Source organism: Zonotrichia leucophrys, chromosome 5, assembly GCF_028769735.1.
Source record: "Zonotrichia leucophrys gambelii isolate GWCS_2022_RI chromosome 5, RI_Zleu_2.0, whole genome shotgun sequence".
Taxonomy (NCBI): domain Eukaryota; kingdom Metazoa; phylum Chordata; class Aves; order Passeriformes; family Passerellidae; genus Zonotrichia; species Zonotrichia leucophrys.
In genome coordinates, this window is record NC_088175.1 from 52602396 (window position 1) to 52621656 (window position 19261).

A 19261-nucleotide genomic window follows, 5' to 3' on the forward strand; every position below is an offset into this window, starting at 1 on the left:
TAAAATAAGAAAATAAAATAAGAGTTCCCGAAAATAAAATGAGTTGTTCTTTCACTGTCCTTATAAAGGAATTCATGGAGTTATGTCCAAGACCTACTATAAAAATTTTTAATCTCTTCAGTAATGTATGTTTTTTCATAGTGTGTGCTGTGACATTGATGATCTCTCAATCCAGGTTTCAATGGGTGGAAGTCTTGCTGCCATGTCAGTAAGATAAAAAGCAGTGGAGCCAGGATTGGGTGGAAATTTGCTAAAATCTACTAAAATCTTAGCTGGTCACTTAGCTTACATCCTTCTTGATACAAAGGAATATCACTTGATAGTGGTATTCCACTATAGTGGAATCACTTGATAGTGGTTAATATTAATTTAATTTTATTTGGAGACTGTTTACTCCCATGAGTTATCCCAGTAAAAATCTGCTGGCTCAGACCATACATCACCACTGTAGTACTTGAGCGTGGTTGCACAGAGCTCTGCAGGATCTTTTTACCACAATGATGATAGTACAGTATATTGTGAAAGTAATTGTAATGTGCAGTATGTAATTACCTGTAATGTATAATTATTTCATAATAGAGAATTGTAGTAAGTATTGCAAAGGTAATTAAAATGTTGTTCACTTTTATATTTTTAAATTCCCCGTTATCACCTTTCTTTGACTTATAAACTAAGAAAAGTTAATTGTTCTCTAACATAGCATTAAAGTGTAGTCTTACTTTATTCTTCTTTTTGTTTTGTTTCCAGGTGGAGGCGTAGCTGTTGGAACCCTTCTTCTTATTGGTTAGTATGGAATATATAGATTCTTAAAGCCATATTCTGAAGCTTTTCACTCTTGAATGTATTCATTAAACAGCCTCTCTTTTCACTGCTTTTTGAAGTCAGACTTCAGGAACACTCAGGTTCCTTTATTTTGTGTAGCCTTCAGAAAGGACTGTTTGTCTCAAGAATTACTGCAGGTAATGTCAGTTATTTCTTCTGGCAAGCAACCTTTCAAATTACTTAATCTGCACCACACCATACACTAATTTATATACTTTATGTAAAAATCAACATTTTGAAGGCTTCACTCTGGGTAGCCTTCAGAATGAGCTGTTGTCCATCTCAAGAATTACTGGAGGTGAATCAAAATCTTAATTTTAGACAGGCTTGAGCGCCCACAAAGAATACCCCAGAAATCTGTGTGAAAACAGGGCATTTAGCACATTTCAGGACTTAGCAGCAGAGTGCACACATTAGTTAAGATTTTGTAAACTGTGTTAGATTCAAACTGTGTATCATCACAGAGTTTTTTTAAATTTGAGGAAGACATGCAATGCAGGACCTTTGAATCTTTTGGCTGCCAGAATCAGCTGAGAGCAGGGTGATGGAACGCTGCTTTCTGTCAGGGTGTAGATGATGTGTGGCCTTCAGAATGGACTTGTCCATCTCAAGAATTACTGGAGGTGAATCAAAATCTTAATTTTAGACAGGCTTGAGCACCCACAAAGAATACCCCAGAAATCTGTGTGAAAACAGGGCATTTAGCACATTTTAGGACTTAGCAGCAGAGTGCACACATTAGTTAAGATTTTGTAAGCTGTGTTAGATTCAAACTGTGTATCATCACAAAGGTTTTATTTAAATTTGAGGAAGACATGCAATGCAATTCTGGCAATTTTGGCTGCCAGAATCAGCTGAGAGCAAGGTGATGGAAGGCTGCTTTCTGTCAGGGTGTGCATGAGGCACACTGAGATGATTAAATAGCTTACACCAGAATTCCCTTTCCAGACCACAGTGCAGCTCTCTGGGACCATCTCCACTGCAGCTGAGGTGTCCAGCTTTCCTTTCTGTTTGAGTTGATACAAAACCAGCAGAAAATGAAGAATTCTTGTATTAATCTCCACTTGAATCCCATAATTGAGAACAGGACTGGATTTCTGCCTTGCCTAGGGACAAAGCAGACTGGCACGTGCCTGGGTGATTTGGGTGCTTTCAAAGTTGTGCCTGTAGAGTGTTTTAAGAGCCTGCTTGTCTCTAGTGATAGACACCAATAGAAGCTCTTCAGACTGTGGCTTTTCAGCCTTGAGACAGATTTAATCAGTAATTTTCATTCATTTTCTTAAAGGGCTGAAAACATTGTGGCCTGGATATTTTGTCTGTGTTTACTTTTCCTGTGGAAGACACTCGTTGCTTGGGAAACTGAATTTGTATCTAGAATTTTGGTTATGTATTTTGAATTTTACAACTCAAAAATTGGTCTTAACGCTAAAGATCCTAACAGTGGGATTTGGAGAAAATTTATTTGAAATCTCTTTTAGCCACTGTTGGAGTTACAGCATGTTAGTTTCTGTTGGTGTAGGGCTCATGTAACCTGCACTAGAGACTGAATAAAATTTTCTGTTTGCCATTGAGGAAGGTGATTGCTCCCACTATGGCTTGTTATTTCAAGGCTAGCATTTATTTCTGCATTTTATTGGTTAGAGACAGTTATTGATGTGCCATTGAGTCTTAGAAAATGTTGATTTTTACATCAAGTATATAAATTAGTTATGGTGTGGTGCAGATTAGGTAATTTGAAAAGTTGCTTGCCAAAAGAAATAACTGACATTACCTAATTCCAACATTTCAGCTTGTGAAGAGCTGCAATCTTGCTGTGGTAAAGGAAGAAGAAAATAGAAATTAGAACCTATTCTATATTCCATAAATCAGAGATTGTGAGGCTGGATTGAATTTGTCTTCCCATGACAATATTCACTGCCCCTTGCAGCAGGCAGGCTGGGTGGCATCCAGTGAATCCAATAGCAGGAAAATTGTCATTAAATGGAAGAAGTGGTGCAATATTTCACCACAGGGTGTTGTGGATGTGAAAAAACATTCATGTGGATGCTGATGGCTCAATGGAAGATTTTTCCTGAAAGGATTTTTGCCTGAACTTTGGTCCCTCTGAGTGCATATCTGGCCATACTCAGTTGTAGGTTTGAATTTGCTTATCCCCTGTGTTGGTTGTGTATTTGTGATCTGACCTGAAACTTAGCTTGAGAATGTCTCTTTCAGATCTGAAAATGAATTTTTTTTTCCCAGATGAGCCTTAACCATATGTTATTTTGAAACATATAATTATGTACAAAAAGTCTTGAAGCAGGAACTGTATTTATTCATGACTCATTAGTCTAAAAATTTGGAGATTTGATTTTTAAAGTTGGTGCAGGTAACATTGGAATGGCATTGTTAGAATATCCTGTCAGCACACCAAGAAATTCTGTCATGAGATTAGTCTAGGCAAGCTTAATATTATCAGGATTGAAGCTGTCAGTGATAAACCTCCTAGGAAGATCTTTCTGTGTTGTACTCCAAGTGTTACAAAAAGGTTAAATTCTTCCCCTTCCTTCAGCATTCTCTAAGGTGAGAATAAATTGAATTACTTTTAGCTTAGCTCCCTTTGCAAATTAAATGCTCATCTTCATTATTTGACTCATTATCTTGGTTAATTTAACCAAATAATAGTAGATTCAGGGTATTAAAATATTTATTGGAACTGTTGTGTTCTGAAGATGTAGTAATGGCACAGGTTACTTGATAAGACTGTAAAATATTGTTTGAAATAGAAGTGTGCAAGTTTTTGAACTCAACTCATAATAAAGAGCATTGTGATTTTTCAGTTGAGCTTAATTCTATAGTATATTCTTTTGACAGTGTTTTAATTATATGAAAATTAGAGAGTTGAAGCACATGGTATTCTCAAGGAAGATCCTACCTACCAGAGCAGCTTGAGACTTCCTGAGGTTTGTTCACCTAACAAGAATTAGGATTTTAACTATTATTTTAGATTTACGAAAACCCTTACAGTAGTGGGTTTCTAAGAAGCATTCTGGTGTGGAACCCCATCAAAGCAGCTTGTTCAGGATGGAGGTGAGACCACATTTGTGCTTTTATCTGAACCTGCTGCAGAAGATCAGCTTCCCAGGACAGTCCTCCTCCTCAAAACCAAGCAAAACAAGCACACTCCTTCCCCTCTCCACTCCAGTGTACTTCAACCTGTTGCATGTGTGATTTACCAGCCCAGGAAGAGTTTGCAGGAGGATATTTTGTTTGAAAATTAGAATAGAATAGAATGTAATAGAATAGAATGTAATAGAATAGAATGTAATAGAATAGAATGTAATAGAATAGAATGTAATAGAATAGAATAGAATGTAATATAATATAATATAATGTAATAGAATAGAATGTAATAGAATAGAATGTAATAGAATAGAATAGAATGTAATATAATAGAATGTAATGTAGTGTAATAGAATGTAATGTAATAGAATAGAATAGAATGTAATGTAGTGTAATATAATGTAATATAATTTCATATAATGTAATAGAATAGAATAGAATGTAATATAATATAATATATCCAATGTATCTAATATGATATATCTAATGTGTCTAATATAATATAATTCTATATTTATATTATATATAATACATATTCTTATATTACATGATATTACATGATATTACATGATATTACATATCGCATATCATATCACATATATCACATTAATATATGATATTATATGATATGATATTATATTATATTATATTATATTATAGTAATATATTAATATATTATATATAATGAATATATTATATATAATGAATATATTACTATATAATAATTATTATCATTTTAAAAAATATTTTTAAAAACCATTTTAAAATTGTTATTTTGTTTTTAAAGGTAAGCTTTTTTTATATAACACCTTGTGCCTAGTGAGCTGCAGCGCCCTCACTAGAGGTTGTCCTGGGCACCGTGTAAGAACCTACTCTTGCTCACCTTTAAAAGCCCCAGTTTTGACAAGGTCACTGACAGCTAAATGTTTTAAAGATTATCAGTAGGAGGGGTTTTGTTGGTAGCTGAGGTCAGTTATTAAAAGTTAAAGTTGTCTGGTGAAAAACAGGTCTATACTTGTACATTCTAAGCCTTGGAGCAGTTTCAGCTGCTTTAATTAGCTACTTTTATTTTTGATAGGCGTGCAATTTAACCTGACTGGTAAGAGCTCTCTTCACTTGCCAATATAACTGAATTTATCATCTTTTTAAAGCTGAAAAAGATAATCTCAAGAGAGGTACAAAACAGTGATTTGCTAAATATAATCCTACAAAATACCAGTTAGCAGAATTCACCTTCCTGAAGTATGGCTAAATGCCAAATATTGTAACTTATGTGTTTGACAACTCTGGTTTGGCATGTGCTAATTAAATGCAAGTGACACAAAGTATATCCCCTCAAGCTTAGTAAACGTGGACATTAGAAAAGTATCTTTAAATGGAATTTGAGATTAATAAAATAATCTCATTTTATAACCTGCAGCAATTTAGAGAGATGTTTCATAGCTGGAGAAAGACACACCTTAGGTCACAGGACCACAGTGTAGAAGCATCTATCTGATAAAAAAATTATCAATACTGATAGGCTGTGACAGGCTTTTGGCAGCTTTAGGGCAACCTGTCTAGACTTTGTAGAGAGAAAAAAATATAAGCCATCTGTACATTACATTGTTGCAGGCTTATTCTTGTTACAGCTCTCATCATTTTGAACAATTCTACTACAAACGACCACTGGAGTTTTTCAAAGGCCTTCATGCTGCTTAATGTAGTGATGTTTGAAAGTCAGGTGTTATAAATACAGTATTTATAGATATGATGTTTGTTACCTTATGGTGGGTTTTGTTCCTGACCTTTTACTCCTCTTCCAGTTCTAGTGGTGCTTATTCTGCATCCCTCTCTTGGAGCATGAATGCCTCTGTGCAGTGGGAGTTTTTCCTTAAAAAAAAGTGGGAGTTTTTCCTTACCTCACATGGTTACATATCAATAATTCTAGAATTAAATTTCTTAATTTTTAAATAAATTCTATTTTTACAATGCCTCGCACATATCTGCTCTCTTTTTTTTCTGTGCCCTAGATAAAAGGCTTAAGATCCTAGACCTAATTCTGCAGCCCATGAATTTCTTTGAGTAGTAGCTACAGACAGGTGTGGAGAAATGTCCCTTATGTGTTTGGTAGCCTGCTGGAACCCGGGTTACTGAGAATTTCAGACTTTCTGTGCTCACAGGCACTGAACCCCAAGACAGCACTGCATTCACCTGAGGCTGTAGAAAAGTCTTCCAAAACTGAATGATAAAACTGAGATTTTAAGTGTGTAGTTTAAATAGAAGTGTATAATATTGCCTAGTAGAAAACTTAAGAGTTCTAAGTTTTAGAATATAGTAATATATGTAAAACAAGGTATAAGTTTTAGGGTGGAGGCTGGTCCTCCTTCTTCACCTTCTCCATGGTTTTGGGTAACATTGTGTAATTAGATAAAAAAGTCCACATTGCAGCTGAGTAGTTAGTTATTGGGTTAAAAGTAAAAATAGTTTAGGTGCAATTTCCTAACTGGACAGTTTATCCTTAAAAGGCCTTGTAGAGAAAGATACAGCTCCATTTTTAGTTTATTTGAGTGAAGTACTGTAGAACTCACAGTTCTGTAATATAAGACTGTAATATAAATTAAAACTAATTAATAATTTAATTAATTTAATAATTAAATTAATTAATTATTAAGACTGTAATATAAATGAAAACTAATGAATATCTGAGTCCCAACAAGAATTTAATTTAATGCCAACCCTAAAAAAAAAGAAGCAAAGACTCCACAGTAGCCTATACAGTGCAGTGCTGAAAAGCCCCCTAAATAGGAATTGCTCTTTATCCTTAGTGCTCAGCTATAGGGTTATATGATGAATGGAATTATATATATTATATATATAATATATATTATATATATAAGATATATATTATATAATATATATAATATAATAATATATTATATTGTATGGAAATTATATATTATATATTATATATTATATATTATATATTATATATTATATAATATATATAATATAATAATATAATAATAATATATATCATATATTTATATTATATATTATATATTATATATTATATATTATATATTATATGGAATTATATATATATATTTATTTATTTATTTATTATATTATATGGAATTCCCTGTGCTTGTAGTGACAATCCTGCTCTTTCTCCATGACTGTTCCAGCCAGGAAAGCACACTCATGAGGAAAGAGACCCATGGATAGTCACAACAGACTATTTTATTTATGTCCTTATGTGCAGGATCAGAGGAGCTTTTGTCCTGGAGACAATATGCGTAACTTCTAGGTAAATAATCTCTTTTCCTTGTGTAGTTTCATGCTTCACTAGCTACTCACCTGCTGCTTAGCTGGAGAACCCTCTTTGTTCCAAAAGAATGGCCCAGAGCTGCTCAGTGCTGTGTGTGACTTGTGGGGACTGCACCCAGAAGAGGCTGCAGCTGCAGGAGCCTCATTTGTTCCTGTGCCTTGGTAGCTGGAAGTGAAGCTCACAATGAAGGACCAGCTCTCTTGGGCCAGGCTTGTCCTAAGTATCGACTAAAACAATCTGAAGTGTTGTTCCTGCATGTCCTCAGTTGTGGGATCTCAGCACCTCAGGACTGAGGTGCCGAGCCACCGAGAGCACCCTTGGGAGGCTCGGGAGTCCTGGAATGTTGCCAGAAGTGTCTGGTGGCTGGACTTTGATCCTACACAGGAGACGACACCTGTATGAGGATAGGAGGGTTTCACCGGGGTGAATGGTGAAGGGATTAGTTAATTAGAGGGTGAGACACAGGGTTTAGGATTTCTGTACAGGGGGGTTTAGAGAAGTAAGATGGAGGAATTGGGGCGTGTCCTGTCCTTCTTCTTCTTCTCCTCCATCTTCTTTGGTGATGGTGGCACTTTGGGATTGGTCATTACTAAAAGTGCACCGGGCAATAAGAATAAATGGTATTGGGGAAAAATGATAAATATTGTACACGTAGCTATGGGTATAAAGATAGGTGACTGTCCGGAGGGCAGCACAGTGTGCTCATGGCTGACTGCTGAGCAGAGCTCTGTCGGGCTGAAAGAAAATCTTTTAGATAAACAATTAATAAACATAAAGACCGAAAGAAGAACTGAAGCCTCGTCTCGTCCTTTGATACGCGGGCTGCCCCAAGGCCACTCCGGGCCTTTCCAGGCCCTTCAAACAGCCGAAAACCGGACACTCAGTGAAGGTGGTTCTTTTGGATGTGGAGGAGTTTGGAAAGATAAAGGTAACAGCTGAAAATTTGTCCTAGTCATTTAAATGCTAACTTCAGGCATTCTCAGGAAAGTGTTTCATTCTGGGATTCTGTGGAAGGCATCAGCGAGCTGCTGAAGTACCTGTGCTAAGTGATTTGTTTGTTTATTTACAAGAAGAAAGCTGTGCTCCTTTGGTTTTGAATGTAACTATTGAAGGCAGGGTACAATGGATGCTATCAGAAAAGCCCCATATGGATGCACTTTAGATCTTTTGAATACTACAAAAGTTTAGTGACCTAGAAATGAATCAATAAAAAGCATCCTCTAGCTGACAAATTGAAGAACTGAGGGATTCTTACAGATGCATTGACTTTAACAATTCCAGATAGACTGTTTGTAAAGGCTTTCTGAGACACATCTAATCCTTAGAGTACTGTAGGAAACTATGAGGTGGTTTATATTTAGATCACTTTCCAGTTCTTAATTTAATTTTTTTACTGCAAGTTTACTCTAATGAAAATTTAAGAAGAAGGGAAAGGCTTATGTTAAAATGATGTGTCCTTACACTGAATGTGTTTTTAATTTGCTAACTTGAACATTCCTTGTTGTTTTGGAAAATAGGTTTTGGAAGAGTATGGCAGTGTAAGAACCTCTCTAGCCCTGTTATATTACAAATAAATCAGTGAATCAACAAAATTAATTAGAATCCCAATAAGTCACTTAAAATGTTTATATACTAGTTCTTCATGGTTTTATTTCTACAATATGTTTTAACATTTCAGCATTTCAAATAAAATTTGAGAAAAATTCTTTTTAACTATTACAGCCATATTTCTTCTTAGCTTAGTTAAATGATCACCAACGCATCATATGATTTCTTGTATTTATCCATGGTTTATGGAGTTTCTCTGTTATGTTTGGCACAAGAAATTGAGTACATTTTTTATTTTCTAAGGAATAATTATTATCAAAAATGATAATCCAGAAAGACAGTCTGTATAGTTCTACACACAGACTCAAGCCATAAAACACTCGGACTAAATGAGACACTTTCTTTTTTTCCATTAAATGTCAGTTAAATACATATCAACTCAGTGTTTCTGTGCCTCAGATGGTGAAGAAGGCGAACTTTAACCTGTGGTTAAAAATTGAGAAGCCAAGATTTTTCATTCAGCAAGGATGATGTAAATGTTGCAGCTGAGGATCCTTCCAGAGTGCCTGATGAGTGTTCTTTTCCTCTCTTGTTCAAAGGGAGAGAGATCTAACAAAATTGTCTCCCTCCAGTGACATCTGCCACAGTGATGTGCTTACAGGGGAGCCTGGGTGGCTTCTTTCAGGTACCTCAGACAATTTAAAACAAAAAATGTAGAGCTCATGTTGCCACTTTGATTTCTAGAGGTCTTTGCTTCTTAAATTGAGAGCTTCATGGTTGGAGATTAGCACATGGAAATCAATATAGTGTGAATAATATATTACTGCTGATAAAGAGAGCCAATGTTTGAGGGGGCAGGAGCTGTCAGGGGTCTGGACTCCGGTTACAAGGGACATTTATACAGCAATGGGGTTTTCTTTCCCTCTTGAAACAGTTTAAGATTTAAGCAGGCTACAAAGACTATTTACAAAATATGACCATAATACTTCCTCAAAACTTAGGTAGTGTCAGTTCTGCCTTTTGTTTCTGCAGTGGGAGTGTTTCAGTTTTAGCTGATTGAGCCTTGTGTCCACCTGAGTCTCATAGCTGGCTCTACATCCCCAGGCTTATCAGGAGTTAGGAAGGCAGTTCTTCAGTAAGATTAATAATGGCTTTATAAGGATGAAAGAATAAACTGCATCTAATGTATATATTAGATATACTATAGTATAGCATATCTATTATATTATACCTATATCTATTAGATATATCTATATCTATTAGATATACTATGTAGATAGATATAGTTAGTTATCTATTAGATATAGATATACTATATCTACTTATCTCTATTAGATATAGATATACTATATCTAATGTATCTAATAGTTAAAAGCTCCAAATTCTCAAGTAAATTGCAGTTTGGAAATCCATCCTGATGAACTTTTGACAAGGAACCCAGTACTGTCACCAGTAAGGTTTTGTCAGTCCTGTGCTTTTTATGATTCAAAGCTGTCCATATTTATCATAAGACTCTTATTAAAAATAAAAAAAAAGTCAATGTGTTATTGGAAGTACATTTAAGGGTAATATGGCCTCCTAAGCAGGTCAGCAGTATCAAAGGTAAGTTCTGTTAATGCAATTTAAGTTCTTAAAAGCCTAAAACTCTACAGCAAACTGCAGAGTAGCTAGTACTAGTAGTAAGAGTGTTGTAGTTATTGTATTCCCTTTGGCTTGTTTGGATATCCAGATTTATGTCATTTCCTGTCTTAGTGCTTGGATTATGAAACATTTTTCTCTGTTTTGAGCTACTGCTTTAGACTAACTTCTAGTGACTCTACTATCCCAAATACTGAATTTAACAGTGAAGTTTAAAAAAGCAGGAAATAAATTGTGTGTTGCCTAATATCCCATGGAGGTTGGGGAATATATCTTGGAGAACTGGGTTTTCTCCAGTGGTTTTGAGCACTTGTGGGTTGAATTTCTTGTTAATCTGAGAACTGAGCAGTACATGTGCAAGATATTAGGAGTGTAGCAGTGCAAGAACACTTCCCTGTGATTTGTTTCCTAGGTTTCCCCATTGCTATTGGTTTTCATTTTCCTTCATGGATATGCACTTTCTTCCTTTCCTTTTCTCCTTCACTCCATTGATTCATTTGATTGCGGTACATGTCAAAGTTAGAGTATTTTTATTTTCCTCTTTACTGTTTTTTACAAGTTGGATATGAATGCCTTTTTCATTTTCTCTCTTTGTTACTGTTTTTTTATTTTTAATTTTACTGTTTCATATGTGTAGTTAGGGAATATTTTCCAAGTCACACAAATAATAAATTGAGTTTTTTTCGTTCTGTATAAAGAAATATATCTCTGTGTTTTTCTGCCTTAGCATCCCTGTGTGTTGTCTTTCAGCTGCCAGATTAAGAGATGAAAAAGTAAAACCTAATGTAGCCCATTCACTTTTTTCCCAAAAACCATAAAGTGCATTAACAGTGCTATTGTTTGTACTTCCTACAAATAAAGAACAAAAAAATCAGAGATGGTTCAGATTTCAGTTGTTGTGCACACATCCACTTCCCGCAGCTTGAAGTTATGCTGAGTTTTAATTGTATGAGTTCATTAAGACTTCCTAATTCTGCTAATTTCTGACTCTTAACTTGCACCAGGGAAGCTGAAGGAAATGCTGCTCTCTCTGGAGTCAGAGTTTGTGTTTTCATTTCAGTGGGCCAGTATTCACAGTGTCTGCTAACAAGCATTGTCTCACTGTTTAAACTGCAAATTCATGAGTCTTTTGAATTTTGAATTTGTTCTGAATTTGCATTGGTTAGGTTTCAAAAAAAGCATTGCTAATTGTTTGGTTTCTTCAATACATCCATTTGGTTTTTGTAATTTTCACAACTTTGGAATAAATGCTGACATAACAATGTCTCTATTCTGAATGTTACCTCTGTATAGGCTTAGCATGCCAAATATGGCTGAATTTTGAAAAGCAGCAGGTAACAAATATTTTAAGCAGGTTTTAAGCATTAGGAATATAAATGTTAACATAGTTTTCCTAAATTAAGGAGCCCCTTGCCATTAATCCATAAATTCAGCCATCTTAGTTGATACTGATGGGAAGCCATGTAGGGAGGCTGTGTCCCATCCATATCTTAGAATCAAATGCCTGATTGAGGACTATTCCTCTGACTTGAAAAATTTAAAATACAGTCTTATCAAGCATTATTTTAAAAGTTTTGGTGTCCTATTTTACCTTTGATCTCTGGTGTAAATTCTATACTCCAGGAGATAGACCCAAAGAGGCCTTTTAGAGTGTTGTGAACCTACAGGTGGGCAATTTATCTAACAAAAGAAAATCCAACCATTCTTGTTTTCACAGAGGAGGATAAATATGGCCTTTACTCCAATTTGTTGTTCAAGTATTTTCTCGCAGAGGGAATTGTCTGTGGACATGACCTGTTTGTTGCTTCTGCCAAAGAGCATCCTGACAACATTTTGAAGGTAAATAAGACTCATTGCTTTTGCTAAGTAAAGCTGTAATTTCTTGATGAATTAAATGCATTTTAAAATGTACATATTGTGTAGCAACAAATGAATTAATCTTGGTGATTCATAAGAATGTGTTGGGAGTATTTACACTAGCCAGATTTGGGAATTAAATTCAGGTCTTTCCCTCCCATCCATGGACAGTGGAGTAAGATCCTCCCAAGGCCAAATCAGGCTTGGAACCTGTTTATTCTTTATTTTATTTCTTTATTCCACTGGCTTAGTGAGATGGTTTCAGTAAACCAAACTGCTTACAGTTTCCTCCTGCCCAGGAGGAAGAGTAGTTAAGCTGCCTCCAGTATTTTGTGGTAGAAACAGTGTACAGTTTGTGTGGATATTTGTTGTAGTTTCCTGTAGAAAATAGAAACATCATTGAACATCTTTACAATTTCCTTTACACTTACATTTCATTCTGACTCTTTTTTGTGCTAGGGAACTTGGTCAGCTTTGGATCAGGTCACACAGAAAGGATCCCTCCAGACTTCAGTGGACTCCCAATCAAACACTGATAGTTTCTGTCATGAGAAAATTGCATAAGGGAAAAAGCCTGAGCAACAGTGCAAAAAATGCTGAAGTGTGAGGATAATCCTGCAAAATTTCATTAAATATTTTATGTCTTTCTAAGGCTGCGTTTTCCTAATATCAGAAGTAACATATAATTTCCTGATTACTTCTGCATCAAGTGAAGTCTGGCTATTTCCTTAAGTGTCTTCAGAGACTATTTCTGGACAAAATGATTGCTCTTCTGTTTTCCTACCTAGGAATGGTAAATTCTATGCCTTACCTCTTGAACATTATCTTCAGTATTCAGGAAAAAAAAATATTCTTAATGAAACTAAATTATTGTGCTTGTGAAAAATCAGTTTTTCAGTGCTCCTAAACCTGAAGAAGGTTCATTTAAGGGTGAAATTTTTTCTCACTTTTGATTTAGAATAAAGGTTAAACAAACAAGTTAAAATTTTATTTTCAAGTACAAATTACATAAGAATGTGCTATATTTTTTTAATTAAGTGGTTTTAAATAACTAACAATCAAGTATTGACTCCCTAATGATACAATGATATACAATTGTTGCAGTTGTTTTTCTCATTGAGATTTAATTATCCAAATTAGTATTTTTATTGCATTGCATTAAATTTTCTTGAAATGGAGTAGCTAATACACATTCTATTTTTCTTTCATTCACCTTTGATTCAGTTTTTCATACCCTGTCATGGTTTTTCTGGCTCTTTTATGTGATAACTCTGTTACATACATCTGCCATACACCTTGTACCACTTTGAGTCTGGGGTCAGTCAGTTTGCTGTGCCTTACCCAGCTCTGTTGTCTGATATGGAATAATTTTCCTTCTTAATTTCCAGGGCAGGCTCTAGGCAGGAATGCTGCATTCACAGAATCACAGAATCACAGAAATTCTAGGTTGGAAGAGACCTTTAAGATCATTGAGTCCAACCCATGTTCTAACACCTCAACTAGATCATGGCACCAAGTGCCACATCCAGTCTTTCTTTAAACTCTTCGAGGGATGGTGACTCTACCACCTCCCTGGGTAGATGATTCCAGTATTTGACCACTCTTTCTGTAAAATACTTCCTCCTTAATTCTAGCCTGTATCTCCCTTGGCGCAGCTTGAGACTGTGTCCTCTTGTTCTGTCTGTTGTTGCCTGGAAAAAGAGACCGACCCCCAGCTCACCACAGCCACCCTTCAGGAAGTTGAAGAGAGTGATAAGGTCACCCCTGAGTCTCCTTTTCTCCAGGCTGAACAACCCCAGCTCCCTCAGTCATTCTTCATACAGCTTGTGTTCCAAGCCCCTCACCAGCCTCGTTGCTCTCCTTTGGACACGCTCAAGCATCTCAACGTCCCTCCTAAAGTGAGGGGCCCAGCACTGGACGCAATACTCCAGGTGAGGCCTCACCAGTGCTGAGTACAGGGGCAGAATGACCTCCCTGCTCCTGCTGGCCACACCGTTCCTGACACTGGCCAGGATGCCATTGGCCTTCTTGGCCACCTGGGCACAGCTGGCTCATGTTCAGCCGACTGTCAACCAGCACCCCCAGGTCCCTTTCCACCTGAGCACTGTCCAGCCACACCGTTCCTAGCTTATATCGTTGCAGGGGGTTATTGTGGCCAAAGTGCAGGACTCAGCACTTGGACTTATTGAACCTCATCCCATTAGATTCTGCCCATCCATCCAACCGTTCCAAGTCCCTCTGCAAAGCCCTCTGTCCCTCTAACAGATCAACACAAGCTCCCAGCTTAGTGTCCTCTGCAAATTTACTCATGAAGGACTCAAAGCCCTCACCCATGTCGTCTATAAAAATATTAAACAGAACTGGTCCCAGTACAGCCCTGAGGGACAGCAGTGGTGCCTGGCTGCCAGCTGGATGCAGCACCATTCACCACCACTCTCTGGCCCGGCCATGCAGCCAGTTCTGAGCCCAGCAAAGAGTGCTCCTGTCCAAGCCACAGGCTGCCAGCTTGTCCAGGAGTATGCTGTGGGAGACAGTGTCAAAGGCCTTGCTGAAATCCAAGTAAACAACATCTACAGCCTTCCCTGCATCCACTAGGCGGGTTACCTGGTCATAAAAGGTGACCAGGTTGGTCAAACATGACCTACCCCTCCTAAATCCATGCTGGCTGGGTCTGATACCCTGGCCATCTTGTAAATTTTGCGTGATGGCGCTTAATATAAACTGTTCCATTATTTTGCCAGGTACTGAGGTTAGGCTGACTGGTCTATAATTACCAGGATCTTCCATTGCACCTTTTTTGTGAATGGGTATCACATTGGCCAGCTTCCAGTCATCCAGAACCTCACCAGTGAGCCAGGACTGTTGGTAAATGATGGAGAGTGGCTTTGCAAGCTCGTTTGCCAGCTCTCTCATTACCCTGGTCTGGTCCCATAGATTTATGAACATCTAAGCATTTCAGTAGTTCTATGACTGCCTCCTCTTGGATAATGGGGGGACCATTCTGCTCCCTGTCACCATCAACCAGCCCAGGCGGGCAGGTGTCTTGAGGGCGAGTCATCTTCCCACTAAAAACTGAGGCAAAATAGGCATTAAGCACTTCTGCCTTTTCCTCATCTTCAGATACTAAGTTCCCTCCTTTGTCCAATAAAGAACAAAGGCTGGTCTTACCTTTCCTTCTACCATTAATGTATTTGTAAAAACATTTTTTATTATCTTTTACAGAAGTTGCCATTCTAAGTTCAAACTGAGCTTTGGCCTCCCTAATTTTTTTTCTGCATGCTCTAGCAGCCTTCTTGAATACTTCCTTTAGAGACCTGACCCTTCTTCCAACGCTGATACATCCTCTTTTTATTCTTAAGTTCCTCCAAAACCTCCTTGCCCAGCCAGGCTGGACGTTTACCCCACTGACTGATCTTTCGGCACACAGGGATGGTCTGTTCCTGTGCCCTCAAGATCTCTGTTTTGAGGTATGCCCACCCTTCCTGAACTCCTTTGTTTTTTAGGACTGCTTCCCAAGGGACGCTCTGAATAAGTCTCCTAAACAGGCCAAAGTCTGCCCTCCGGAAGTCCAATGCAAGAGTTTTACCGGTGCTCTTCCTGACTTCACCAAATATTGAGAACTCTATTATTTCGTGATCACTCTGCCCCAAGCGACCTCCAACCACCACATCTCCCACCAGCCCATCTCTGTTTGCAAACAGCAGATCTAACATAGTCCCTCCCCTGGTGGGTTCACCCACCAGCTGCAACAAAAAGTTGTCCTCCATACATTCTAAGAATTTCCTGGACTACCTCTTTCTTGCTGTACTAAGTTCCCAGCAGATATCTGGTAGGTTGAAGTCACCCACAAGAACAAAGGCTGATGATCTTGAAACATTACCTAGCTGCTTATAGAATAAGTGATCTACCTCTTCTTCCTGGTTGCGTGGACCATAACAGACTCCCAGTATGGTGTCAGCCTTGTTGGCCTTCCCCTTTATTCTTACCCATAGACATTCAACTCCATCTTCCTTAGTTTCAGTTTCGATGGCATCAAAAGTTTGCTTAATATAAAGGGCCACCCCTCCACCTCTTCTTCCTTTCCTATCTCTCCTGAAGAGCTTGTATCCATCCAGTGCAGTACTCCAGTTATGTGAGTCATCCCACCATGTTTCCATGATGGCAACTACATCACAGCTCTGCAGTTGCACCATGGCTTCCAACTCTTCTTGTTTGTTGCCCAAGCTGCGTGCATTGGTATACGTGCACCTCATCTGGGCTACTGACTTCACCCCTAACTTAGCCTTGCAATTCTTGGGCCTGTTTCCATATAGCTCAGCTGGTTCCCCTTCCCCCTTCAAACCTAGTTTAAAGCTCTCTCAATGAGGTCTGCCAGTTCATGAGCTAAAAACCTTTTGCCCTTAACAGAGAGGTGTACCTCATCTGGTTTCAGCAGAGAAGATGCTGTAAAAGTTTCCCCATAATCAAAGAATCCAAACTTTTGCCTATGACACCAACCCTTGAGCCACTTGTTGATGATGCGGATTCTTCTGTTTCTTTCATCATTTTCCTTCGCCACCAAAGGGACTGAGCAGAACACTACCTGTGCTCCTGCCCTATCAACTACCTGACCCAGTACCCTGAAGTCCTTTCTAATTGCCTTGACACTCCTCTTCTCAATCTCATCACTGCCAGCCTGGAGTATCAGCAGTGGGTAATAATCAGAGGGCTGAATCAGCCCAGGAAGTCTCTCAGTGATATTTTGTACCCAGGCCCCAGGGAGGCAACAGATCTCCCTGTGGGATGGGTCTGGTCGACATATGGGGCCCTCAGTTCCCTTCAGGAGGGAATCACCTACTACGATTACCCTTCTTGATGCTAGAGGTAGTGATCCGTCTTGCAGATGAATCATAATTGGGGGGTTCACTGTGCAGGCAATTCTCTCCTAAATCATCTAGTTGGGTCTCTCTATCCAGGATCTCATACCTATTCTGGAGTGGTACTTGGCTGGATGATGGGGAGGGGGAGGACTTTTTGCTATTACCTCCCCGAATGGGGACCCGTTTCCACTCCTCTTCATCTACCAGGTGCCCTTCTGTTACCTGAGAGCGGGAGGCATATAAGTCCTCAGTGTGTTGGTCAGAAGCCTCCCTTAAAGATGGTAGGGCTGAACTCCACCAGTCTATTTCCCTTTCACTTTCCCTGATACTCCTTAACCTTTCCACTTCCTCCCTAAGCTCAGCCACCAGTGAAAGGAGGTCATTGACTTGTTCACAGCGCAGGCAGGACTCCTCCACAACACTCCCTGAGGCCACTGATAAGCTCAAACGCTCTGGACACGGATGGGTCTGTACAGACACATCCTTTTTGGAGGGCCCGACTTGGTCACTTATACCAGCCACAACTTTTGACCGTGTAGAAACCATTTCTGACAAACACCTCAAAAATAACCAGGCAGCAGAAAGACCTCAAACAACACAGAGCACTCGTTACTAGCAAGAAAGCTGGCAACCCTGCCTGCTTGACCTGCCTGTGCAAACTGCCGCACACACTGCCTTGTATGCTCCCCAGAGACTCACCACAACCCTGTTTGCCCGCTCCTGTTCACCCCGCTCCCCAGACACCTCTTATAATCAGCCACTCAGCAGCAACTGAGGAAGCTCCACCCTCTGCTCCTCTCTGACTCACTCTCTGATTCATTCCTCTGTTGTGACTCCATGGTGGTGCTGCCATAGGAGACAATAAATCCAGGGACAATATTGCTGTATGAACATCATCTTCTTTTGATTTCTGCCTCCCTTTGTGCCCTTGTGTATCCAGCAATATTCTTGTCTGTGCTGTTCACCCTCACCTTGGCTGTTCAACACTAACTTTGTTTAGCAGACAAGGCACAGCAGAGTTAATTTCTCTGATTTGTCCTGTGTCAGTGAAGTAACCCTCACCTTCAGGTGCTTCAAGAAGATCTCTCCTGTCAGAAAAATGAGCTGCTTGGGATTTGGATGACTCCATAGTGTTGGGATTTTAATAAAGCCTATCTGACCCTTGCACTTCAATTAATGAGATTAGTAATTAATTTATTTTCAGTATCTAATAGGACTATATTCTTTACTGGAAAGGTAACACAGACATGGTGGAAATTAACCTGAATTACACCTTAGGCTTGGGTTTTACTTTGTAAAATTCAGGTATGGATTCAATACATTCCACGGCCAGTATCTAATTAGCTGGTGTAATTCATAAAGGCAGTTCATTAACTGTCCATACTGTGTCCATGTTAAATGTCCATGAGGTGTGGTCAGTCTGTTTGCATGTTCAGCTCTCTGCTGAAATGCCATAATTGCTCTATTCCAATTTTGTCATGTGATTGGAAGTTTCTTGAACCTATAACCAAGACAAATATTGCTGGTAGTAGGAAGGGGAAAAGACATTCTTATAGACCATAATTATCTTGAAATTGTGTATAACTAAAAGACAGGCAGAGGATAAAAAGCCCTGATCAGCTGCCTAAGATATATTATATTACCACCCACCAATTTATCCATCATCCTTTGAAAATATATTCATGCCTTTTGTAGTCAAAGCTCCTTCAGGAAACTGGCATTAAGATGTAATGCTGAAAAATTATACACCTCTGGTAAAACCTACAGAACTATATACATGCTGCTTTTTAGAAAGTATTTTAAACATTGGAGAGCATTTCTGTTCATACAGTCTTCAAAAAAAAGGCAACTTTTTACTCTAAGGGCATAAGCACTGGGAATGTATATAATATAAGAAATTATATGGTAACTTTTGTGCCTGATCATAAAGTAAAACTGCTTGCATTGGTAAATGGAAAATTTATTTAATAGTAACATTACTTCAGGTTTGGCATTAAAATTCTACAACTGCCTAAACTGCCTGTAAAATAATTTCTTTACTTTTATTCATGATTATTTTATTTAAGTTGGGGGGTAGAACTGATTTTCACAAGTTTTAATGAGAAAAGAAGGGTTATTTATAGCT

At 38.2% G+C, this 19261-nt stretch overlaps 1 protein-coding gene across 1 annotated transcript in view; it reads left to right on the top strand.

The window, feature by feature from the left end:
• Window positions 1-19261, top strand: part of ELP4 (elongator acetyltransferase complex subunit 4) — a 156757-nt gene that overhangs the window by 6384 nt on the left and 131112 nt on the right. The window contains exons 2-3 of the mRNA XM_064715616.1: window positions 748-783; window positions 12138-12259. Coding sequence (XP_064571686.1) covers window positions 748-783; window positions 12138-12259 — 158 coding nt within the window. The remainder of the gene's footprint in view (window positions 1-747; window positions 784-12137; window positions 12260-19261) is intronic.